The sequence below is a fragment of the Taudactylus pleione genome, unplaced genomic scaffold (assembly GCF_031769625.1).
Source record: "Taudactylus pleione unplaced genomic scaffold, aTauple2 ptg000100l, whole genome shotgun sequence".
Classification (NCBI taxonomy): Eukaryota; Metazoa; Chordata; class Amphibia; order Anura; family Myobatrachidae; genus Taudactylus; species Taudactylus pleione.
The window spans coordinates 4,772,669-4,784,629 of record NW_028284502.1 but is presented as its reverse complement, the minus strand read 5'-3'; the positions used below and the strand labels follow the sequence as shown (position 1 = coordinate 4,784,629).

The following is an 11,961-nucleotide window of genomic DNA, read 5'->3' as shown; positions in this document are numbered from 1 at the left end:
ATACAACATGGGTAGCTTATCAAGCACTATCATTGGCTAGCTAATGGCCCTTTGCCTCACCTGAGAAATTGTGAAGTAACAATTTATGCTTTGATAAGTGATCAATGTTCCCTTTGCACTTCGAGCACTTGCAGACATCTGTTTACACATTATACATTATCGCTTAATGCTTCCAGCTCATAGTGATCTATGTGCTTATTTAATGGATGCAGTGTGCGCATTTAATTTATTTACAGTTTTATTCTGAGATAAAGTCACGAGACACCCAAGATGCCGCAATTCCAAAAACCAGAGATTATTAGTTTTGTCGTCTGGGACTATGTTGTGTTTGCGGGTCTCTTGGTCATCTCGGCAGGAATTGGGGTCTTCTTTGCAATTAAAGAAAGGAAAAAGAAAACATCAAGTGAATTTCTAATCGGGGGCAGAGAAATGACTTATGGACCTGTGGCTCTGTCACTCACAGCCAGCTTTATGTCTGCTATTACCGTTTTGGGGACTCCGTCGGAGGTTGTTCGTTTTGGAGCCTACTACTTGTTTTTCTATATCTCCTACACATTTGTAATTACTCTGTCTGCAGAGCTATTTGTACCAGTTTTCTACAGGTCTGGTATAACAAGTACATATGAGGTAAGTACAGTACATTTAAGCTTGATAATGAATAAATATCAGGGCTGCGACAATATTCTGCATATTATTTGAATGGAAATTTGTTAAAAATAATAATGATAACAATAATAATCTGTTTATGTAAAAATGATTGTCGTCTGTGGAGCTAAATTGACAACGGGACTTACAATATTTGAAAGGTTGAATTCTATGGACCTGTGTTTTTTTTCGAACTTTGATAAATAAGAGCCTGAGTAAAAGTTAGGAACAAGTAAACAAAAAGTTGCATTTCTATAGGGAAGGAGCGGGGGTGCGGAAGCAAACGCCATCTGAAGATGGCGAATACTCCCGCAGTCAAGCTCTGAAAATATTGTATTTTTGGAGCTCGATGAATTTAGGTCCCCATAGTAGTGTATGGGGGTACAGAGGAACAGATTAGGTCTGAAAGGTAAGTAGGAGATATCCGTGATATCTCCTACTTTACCATTATAATGAATAGCACCGATACTTAATTTCTACAAAAGTAGGTGAAAATTTAAATTATCACCTGCTTTTGTAAAAAATTAAGTGATGATGAATATGGCTGGTAGTATGTTGTCATACAGATACACCTAACTAATATGATTTGATATGAGATAGATAGATAGATAGATAGATAGATAGATAGATAGATACAGGGCTGTAACTAGGTGTGTACAATAGGTGCCATCACACAGGGCCCTGGGAGCGGCACCATCGCTGTCCCACAGCACCTGCATGTGGCCTGCAGGGTGACTGAAACAGCACCTTGCAGCCACTAGAACTACTGCAGAGCAATCCGGTGGGTCCAAGGGATGCTTGAGGCAGGCACCCTGCAGCCTGTGGAGATACCCAGCGTGTCCTAGGGAAGCTCTAGGCAGTGTTCCACTTCCAAGAGCGGGCATCCCCATCCCCTATGCACTGCCGTCCTGTTACAATGATGGATGGATAGATAGATAGATAGATAGATAGATAGATAGATAGATAGATAGATAGATAGATAGATATTGTACTGAGGGCCCTAGGCAAGATATTGCTTTAATTTATATTAAAGGTGTGCGGTACGGTTCTCCAGAAATACGAATCCACCTGAATTTCGGGAATCTGGGTAAATCAGAGTCGCGGTTCTGATCTCCTGAGGAGATCCGGGTAAATCCAGGTCGCGGTTCTGATCTTTTTGCGGTTTGGAATTTGGATTTTAAATACAAAATTCAGCTTTTGGATTGCATAAATTACATGATTTTAGCTGTTTTTCAAACTTTTTATCTATTATTTTTTTTAATTCACATCCAAAACACTTGAGGGTGGTTTTGCAAAACCAAGTCCAGATCCAAAACCTTGAAGGAGATACAGATAGAAAACCAAAACACGGGGATCAGCGCACATCCGTAATTTATATTACTATACTTACATTTACACACTGGTTCCTATACACAGAACACACTGATATCACTTAGGGCACTACTCCAATATCATACACCTGGTGCACACTGACCACTATACACAGGGCACTACTACAATATCACACACCTGGTGCACACTGACCACTAAACACAGGGCACTACTCCAATATCACTCACCTGGTACATACAGATCCCTATACACAGGGCACAACTCCAATATCACAAACCTGGTGCACACTGACCACTATACACAGGGCATTACTACAATATCACACACCTGGTACACACACTGATCGCTATACACAGCGCACTACTCCTTTATAATACACCTGGTACATACTGATCCCTATACATAGGGCACTACTCCAATATCATACACCTTGTGCATACTGATCCCTATACACAGGGAACTACTCCACTAACATACACCAGGTGCACACTGACCACTATACACAGGGCACTACTCCAATATCATGCACCTGGTGCACACTGACCACTATACACAGGGCACTACTCCAATATCACACACCTGGTACATACTAATCCCTATACACAGGGCACTACTCCAATATCATACACCTGGTACACACTGACCACTATACACAGGGCACTATTCCAATATCACACACCTGGTACATACTGATCCCTATACACAGGGCACTACTCCAATATCATACACCTGGTACACACTGACCACTATACACAGGGCACTACTCCAATAGCACACACCTAGTACATACTGATCCCTATACACAGGGCACTACTCCAATATCATACACCTGGTACACACTGACCACTATACACAGGGCACTACTCCAATATCACACACCTGGTAAACACTGATCCCTATACACAGGGCACTACTCCAATATCACACACCTGGTACACACTGATGCCTATACACAGGGCACTACTCCAATATCACACTCCTGGTACACACTGATCCATATACACAGGGCACTACTCCAATATCATACACCTGGTACACACTGATCACTATACAGGGCACTACTCCAATATCACACACCTGGTACACACTGATCACTATACAGGGCACTACTCCAATATAACACACTGGTACACACTGATCACTATACACAGGGCACTACTCCAATATCATACACCTGGTACACACTGATCCCTATACAGTGCACTACTCCAATATCACTCACCTGGTACATACAGATCCCTATACACAGGGCACTACTCCAATATCACACACCTGGTACACACTGATCACTATACAGGGCACTACTCCAATATCACACACCTGGTACACACTGATCACTATACACAGGGCACTACTCCAATATCACACACCTGGTAAACACTGATCCCTATACACAGGGCAGTACTCCAATATCATACACCTGGTACACACTGATCCCTATACAGGGCACTACTCCAATATCATACACCTGGTACACACTGACCACTATACACAGGGCACTACTCTAATATCACACACCTGGTACACACTGACCACTATACACAGGGCACTACTCCAATATCACACACCTGGTACAGCTGTCATTTTTGTGCTGACAGCTTTTCAGGAAAATAGATAGTTTTCCCTCTCTACACTACCTTACCGCAGCTGGAATCCGTGCTGCGCATGCGCTGCTACATCTGTAAAACCAGCGCATGCGCAGCTCTGCATACAGATGCAGTAATTTTGTGTCCCCCTCACCCCCCCTCCGCATACTTCCCCCCCTCGTCCCTGCACTTACCTGCTTGCTGCAGCGCCTCCAGCTCTCTCCTGCTGTTCAGACATGTGGTCTCCCAGCAGCACACAGTACAGTTTAGAAAAAAAAGAAAAAGTTTTTTTATTCTAAACTTTATTGTGTTCTGCTGAGAGAACACTTCTCAGAACAGCCACTGGAGCCAGAGGACGGACCAGAGCGCCGGAGGGAGACGCCGGGGTACCTGCACACACTGGAAGCAGGTAAGCAGGTAAGTGTTACTTGCTATTCGCCACCTCACAGTGGTGAATATTAACTCCATCAAATTCCGAAAATACATAATTTTCAGAATTGGATGATTACCATAATTTTCATATCCCCATGCTAATGTATGGGGAGTGTGGAAATTAACGCAGGAGAATTTAACCAGGAGATATCAGTGATATCTCCTGTGTTAAGTCTCTTCATGAATACTAAAATAACCTTAATTAAGGAAAATGTCCTTAAAAACGTTATTTTAGTGTTGATGAATAGGCCCCAATGCCTCTTAACAAGCCTGCTCAGGCTGTTTCCCCAGGAAGTGAGACACTGAGTAAAACCCCTGAAACACCTTTATCATCCTCTTACAGGTGCAAGTACTAATTAGCTTGTTCTCAGGCTAAAGACCTGAAGACCCGAAATGGGCCTAATGGATGGAGCCTGCCTTCACTCTCCATCCATAATCACAGGAACCCTTATCCAGCTTTAATAAAGCCCAAACCTCTATCAAGTCTGTTTTGTAATCCTGGGATTTTAATATATATAGGTCAGAAATCTGGGACAAATATATATCCAGTGTACAACCTAAGCAGTGCTTTTGTCAAACTACATATATGAATGGAGCAGCCAGATGTAGCCTAATGCATGATCTACTGTAGCTATGCATAAGCAATGTGTGTTAATGACACCTGCCCATAAATATATTACAACATCTGTGACTAACAGCTTAACACAACTTTATAAAACTGGAAGTTCCAGCATGCCCTTCTGACCAGAGCACCCTGAGACTTGTAATTAATGACACAATCATTCAATGTGGGTAGGTGCAGGGCTGCTGCATTAGGCAATTTCACTTGCTCTAGAACCCTCCACAGCCCTGCTTTCTTTGTGTTACACTCTCCTTCAGAGGCCACACATCATGCACTAATTGGCTGATAGACATGTCTGTTTTCCTCTCGGACATTTGCCGCTGATTGCACAGAACGGACAAGCAGCAAGCTTGTAATCTTAAACTGGGTACTATACAATATATCTTACAGTCTTGGTACTTTTACCCAATCTGCACCAGTGGTGGTGGCAAGGTGGGGGCTGCAGCCCTACCAAACAGCCAGAGTGGGTGCTGTTTAAACAATAAAATTAAGTCTTCTCCAAATGCTGGTGCCGGGAATTGTTAAACTCAACGGGGATCAGCTGGGTCTCTGTGTGTATCACAGGCACACCGGATTAGACCGCCCCCTGACTCCTGTGTAAGCAAGTTCCTATTGGCTAGTTTTGGCTACACACAAAGAGCCAGCTAATCCCCGGTAAATTTAACGATCCCTGGCAGCAGCGTTTAGAGCAGACTTAATTTTATTGTTGAAGCGGCACCCAGTCTGGCAGTCTTGAACTGCTCTTCAGCCCCCGCCTTGCAACTGCCACCGTTCGTCACGTCATCCTATGGAACGATTCCACAGATGACGCAGTGTTATTACATGTAAAGATATATCATGTCGTCATACAGCAGAACGTGTAGTACAGAAAGCGATACGATGTACCAATATATATAGTGTTACATTGCATTGCTGTGTTGCTGTGTCACACCCTCGTTCAGGTGTGTAGCTAGCTTTACCCTGTCTGTAATACCCCTTTCACACTGCATTCCAGGGTCGCATTCCAGGGCCCTGGGTGAGACCTTTTAGACTGGCGTCCCGACCGGCTTATTGCCAGGTCAGTGACGTCACTGCCATCATGTGCCGATCATCTCCAAGCAACAGCTCTTCTTATGCTGCATCGCTAGTTCCGCCTCTGACCCAGCAACCCTCTCCAAGCACAGCACCAATCAACCAGCTGTACAGATCACAGCAGCAGCCAGCAATATCCAACACTCATTGCAATCCACAGAGCTGTAACTAGACATTTTAGTGCCCTGTGCCAGCAAGAGCATTGGCACCCCCAACCCCAATGCCCAGCAGCCCTCTTCCAGTGGCAATTTTTGTTACTGCCCACTGTCTCTGCTCCCCAGTCCCGGTGCATGAGCTGCTGCCCGATCAGAGCTAAGCTGATCATGTTAGGACAGCAAGAGCAGAGGTGCATCCGCCTGTCCTGGGCCCATCATTGCCCACTATCAAGCTGAGTTGGCCCTAGACTTGGAATACATGCCCCTAGGATTTTCAAATTTGTTAGGTAGTAGCACAGGGATCTGGAACAGCTTCAAATGCAGGTATTAACCAGGTGCTCTTTCGTAGCTAAGTAGGAGACTTCTGTCTCCCACCATGTCACTCTACACAGTTAGACTAGATAGCCTCTGCACATGCTCAGTAGTGAGCTCAGCAGTCATCTTTGGAAAGGCCATGAAGCCTCCCTGGAGGACAAGAAGACTGGAGTCTGTGCAGTAGTGCACTCCTCTTCTAACAATGACTAAGTAAGATTAATCAAAACTTCTAAAGAGGTCAAGTTAAGGTGTTGCTCAGAGCGTCCGATCATATTCTAACTATTAATTTAATTATCTAGTACATGTTATAAAATGATAGCTATAAACTGATTGGTTGCTAAGGGCAACACCTACACTTGTCCTCTTTATAAAGCATACCTCCCAACATGACCCTCTCCAGGAGGGACACAATGCTCTGGTCCTGGACTTCCCTGGTAAGAGGCGGGGCTGCAGCACAGCTCAAAATTCAAATAGAGGAGCCACACCAACTGTCATTTTACACACTGTCCAACATCACTGGCTGGGACTCACTGGCAGTTGGTGTGACTCCCCTATTTGAATTTTGGACTGTACTGCAGCCACACCTCTGGAGCCTCCACCAATCATAAATTACCAGGGAAGTCCAAGACCAGAGCATTGTGTCCCTCCTGGAGAAAGTCATGTTGGGAGGTATGATAAAGTTTGAAAAATCTCCCCATCTGTCTTGTTGAAGTAAGATGACACCCAATGTCATGTGATTCCCTACTGATAGGATCCTGAAGCAGAAGGCTCCATTACAGAAAGGCAGGGATTTAGCATTGCCACCTGCAGATTATAGTCTCCATGAGTCGTTGCAATAGAAAATAGGATAAAGTATGCCATTATTCTCTATATACAGTACATCAATGTATTTATCCCCCTTCTAATTAAATGTAGAATATCCCTACCTGAAGCATTTTGCCTTCAGGTCCAATTTTTGTTCCTCAACCTCACTTCAATTTATCCTCATATTCCTAGTCCTTTATTCAGAAATGGATATAAATTAAGAGTACTGATTGTTATTCTCAAACTGCGAGCATGGTTGGGGGAGAGATATGTATTCTTCCCAATATGCAGACTTGAATGCATTCTGTGATGTGACCACCTCTATGTGTATTAACCATCATCAGTGTGTACTGAAAAATGGAAAAATAGGTTCAGGAACTGTGGGTGGAACTACTGGGGGCAGGGCTATAGAAAACACAATTATGTATACATAATATATACTTGCATATATAATATATATATATAATTATATATAGTATTTGGAAAATAAGACACTCAAAAGGGACTTTAAAATAGAACTTAACTTATGGAAAATACAGTTTGGCTCAGGACATTACATCATAGAAGTTCAGGAACAGAGGGCCTGATTCAGCAAGTAACGTAGTCGTTAATACGCATGCAATCGGCTGATTGTTGCGTACTGCGTATGTCGGGCGAACGTAAGCGTGCCAGTGCGTTTCAACGGCATTGCAGGGCGTGCATAAATTATCAACTGCGATGCCATACGCAGCCTGAGGCCTGATAGCATGCATGGAAGTTAACAATTTCTGAGCAAGGTAAGTAGTTGTGCAAGTGTGCGTGAGGCTGCGATGTTACTCGATAGTACCGATGGTTTTGCAGTCCTGCTAAACATTACGGATGTGTGCTAAGTAAAGTGGGCGTCCTTGTGTAGTGCAGCGGTGGCATTGCAATCACAATGGATTAGCATACTATCGCTGTTGAACTGCGTGTGTAATCGCTATTGCATTCACAGTTGCGTTACTTGCTGATTCATTCCCTGAGTTCCTGCTTGGTCCTGCTGAAAAATAGAATTGCCTGTACTAGGTGCAAAGGATTCGCTCCTCACACAGGCACATTTTTACTATTCTGCATAGTCTGCAATAGCATCGGTAATCTGTCACTGGACTTTGCATACACGAGTACGCCCCATTAGAACACAGTTTATGCCTCTTCTGTCATAAATGTATATACAAATGCGTACAAATTTGCATCACCCGAACTTGCATGTGCTCGCATCTAAATGCAATATATGCTCCGCAAATAGGCATACATCCAGCCTTGCAACAGCCCCATAAATTGTTGTCTTCCTCTTACACTGTACTAGTCAATATACTGTGTCACCTCAGTCCCTCCACCTTACTCCCACAGCTGTATACTGTACTTACACATTTCCGGTAGCCAGCAGGTCCTCCATCCTTTCTGGTTAGGGTCTGTCTCGTCGGTCCCTGCAGTGGGAGCCGTTGGAGGGGTGACCAGGCTCCCACTGCGTATGCATGTTGGAGACAGGACAAACCTTACAGGAATATTATATAGATCTTTAATACTATTTTCATATTGGAGTGATCACTATAATAAATATTTTAGGGGGAGAGGGCCTGGACTGCACACCCTAGCTCTTTCTAATGGGATGTGCTACCTAGCTGAGACTTAGTACTAACAATATAAAAAGAGAGAGACCAGATGCACCATACAACCATTAGTAATTATACATCATATATTTTGGTATAAATTTGGCCAAAGTCATGACCTTACCCATCAACGTCAAGGTAACCTCACCGGGTAAGTCTCTAACACTATGGGGGTTCATGTCTGGGGCATGGGGCACCCCCAAACCCTCCTAGCCAAACCACCCCAGGGCACCACACAAAATAAAATAACAAATAGCAGTGACGTGTTATAGTGTTAGGTAAGTGAAAGTGGCTGCTTAGTATTGAAAGTGTTAGAAAAATGAAAATAAATGTGTGAAAATGTGTCATAAATAAAAAACAAATGTAGAGTGATATAAAGTGTTAAAAATAAGTGTTAAGTGGTGATGCCCCAAAGAAGTCCAGCCAGAGCAGTTCAAGGGTCCCCACGCCCCAAAGTTTACCCCACAACTGACTTTTTTTTTTTTTTTTAATAAGTTTTTCTAAATTAATTCACTTTGACAATCAGTTCACGTGATGTAATCTATGGAGCAGAACTCAGCTTCCCCCATTCTGCTATTCAATGACTCAAAAATAATAAATACATTTGAATGAGTTCCCCTTTATTAGCATTATATTCAATGTTACTATATATTCTTCAGCATTTTTGAAACAACTAAAATATTTTTATTTCTCTTGTATCCTTTAGTACCTAGAGCTCCGGTTTAACAGGGTTGTCCGGTATGCTGCAACAATTATATACATTATACAAACGGTAAGGAACTAAATGCACGAATCATGTATATATTTGTTGAAAAGTAAAAGGCTAGAAAGTTACATTGCTGCCAGAAAGAACAAGAGGTTGATACATAACAGATGTTGCTCTTAAATGGCATTCTACGTCAGGGTCATTGGTTATTGAAGGCAACACACAAATATTTTATGTACTGTATATAAAATTCCCCTACACTTAACATTTTTAAGAACTTCAACTAATTGTTTTAAGGAATCCCATGTCTCCACTCTGACTGAGGAATAATGGAGGTTCAGTTCATGATGAATCTTTTAACAATATCCTCTCCATAACTTCTTAGCCTATAGAAATGTTATTGAAAATACTGCGATTACGCACGCAATCGGCCGATTGTTGCATACTGCGCATGCACCGCAGTACATGTGCGCAAACACACCACTGCGATCGGGACTGCGATCGCTGATTACTCAGACCCATTGCAGAGTGATTGACAGGAAGTACCATTTGGGGGTGGTGACGAGGGGGTGGTCAGAGAAACGCAGACGTGTCAGTGCGTTTGAACGCCGTTGCAGGGGCCTGCGTAAATAATCAACTGCAATGGCATACGCATCTTGTGTACGCACTGCGTGCGATGAGGTTAGCAATTCCTGAGCAAGGTCAGAGTTTGTGCAAGTGTGCTTGAGGCTGCGATGGTACTCGATGTTTCCGATGGTTTCGCAGTTTTGCTAAGTATTACGGATGTGTGTACAGTAAGGTGGACGTCCTTATGCTGTGCTACGACAGCATAGCGATCGCAGAGGATTAGCATATCTTCGCAGTGAGACTGTGTGCATAATCGCTATTGCAATCGCAGTTGTGATCCTTAATGAGTTAGACCCTTAGTTCAGCGTTAAAGTTGCCCATCCACTAGGCGATTGCTTTGAGTGATTGAACGATATCGTTATCGTTCGATTGTTCGATAATCATTCTGTAATCGTTCGTTAATCATTCGGTAATCATTCGAAGATTGTTTAAAAAATGTCTAAAGTACCAGCAAAGCGCGATCTCGCTGGTTGTTTAGACCAGCGCCGTCTCTGGACGGCAGTGTAGAGGGTGGGGTGACGTCGGACCCTCTAGCAAGCCCGGGCCCGGGTTTACTGTACCCACACCCCCCCTCTCGGTGCCCATGTGTGAGATGGTGTTATCAAGGGTTTCCCCTGGTTCCCCGACTCCTGCTCCACTCTAACAGGCAGATCAGAGCCGGGCCCCAGTGATCAGCTGTGTGGTCTAAACAGACCACAAGCTACAAGACTTACCTGCATACATGGTGCTCAGTGATGTCCTCCCCGGGCTCTGGTCAGCTGGTCTCCCGGCTCCTGCACTGTGACCCTGGTCAGCTGCTGCATAGAACAACTGACTGGGATCACAGTGCAGGAAGGGAGACTAGCTGACTGGAGCCCCTGGAGAGGACATCACAGGGCACCAGAGGTAAGTGAAAGTGCAGGGAGGTGGGGGTCAATTGCGGGGGGGTCGTGGCCGCGTGGGTGGTATGGTGTTGCTGGTGGGCGCATGCGTGGGAACCATGTCACTGTATTTTTGCGAAGAATACAGTGATAAGGCTGCTGATGGGAATCGCAAGGACAGAACTTTATCGCAAGCTCTGTCCCTGCAGGGGATTTTTTATAAATCCCTGTGATATTTACTAATTTGCCAATGCAAATTTAGGCAAAAATATCACACTACAATCTGCATATTTTATGCAGATTGTAGTAAATAGGCCCCTTAGTAACCATACTGTCCAACTTCAGAAGGTTAGTAACATGTTTAGTGGGAAGCACAGATTTTACCTCATATCTGAGTAGTTGAAACTTAAATGATAGTGTACATGATATGGAAAGTGTAAGGTCCAAATAATTACTGCGGTGACAATGAAGCTCGACACCAGGTTACTACAATAGAAACTGAAATTATTTAACCTTGGAAAAATCAGCCTACTTTATTACGTGTGGAAATTACGCATATGCTCATGAAACTGTTTCCATCAGTAACATGAAATACAGGGTATAAAGTTCTGTGCTCCCTTTATATATTTACCCTCTTTATAACATTGTCCGTCACCCCGCTACCGGCTCTGGCGCTGTCACTTTGCGGCCGTCCATTTCACTTATCTGTAAATGTGGCTGGCCTTCCACTCCTGGTGGTTCCTGCTGTTCTGCATGTAACCAGCTACCAGCAACTTCAGGCACATGTTTGACTCATCCTATCAGTGCTTAGAGCACTGACAACTGGCAGCACATTGCCAATACAATATATACCATACATACTGCTACAGCCTTCCCTGCACCTATTCTCAACATCTGTCCTACCCATTATGTATTTATTTAGCTATTATGTATTTAGTTATTTATAATATAGAGCACACACATATTCTGTAGCGCTTTGCAGGGAATATTTGGCCACTCACATCAGTCCCTGACCCAATGGAGATAATCTATATTCCCTACCACATGTACACACACTAGGGGTAATGTTTTGTCAGTAGCCAATTACCCTACCTGTATATTTTTGGAGTGTGGGAGGAAACCAGAGTACCCGGAGGAAACCCACGCAAGCATGGGAAGAATATACTAATTCTTGCGCT

The 11,961-nt window shown here is 43.7% G+C and overlaps 1 protein-coding gene across 1 annotated transcript in view; it reads left to right on the top strand.

Moving 5' to 3' along the window:
* Nucleotides 1-270: 270 nt before the first annotated feature.
* The window catches only part of LOC148525806 (sodium-coupled monocarboxylate transporter 2-like), a 107,415-nt gene continuing 95,724 nt past the window's right edge, over nucleotides 271-11,961 (top strand). The window contains exons 1-2 of the mRNA XM_088470461.1: nucleotides 271-627; nucleotides 9,297-9,362. Coding sequence (XP_088326587.1) covers nucleotides 271-627; nucleotides 9,297-9,362 — 423 coding nt within the window. The remainder of the gene's footprint in view (nucleotides 628-9,296; nucleotides 9,363-11,961) is intronic.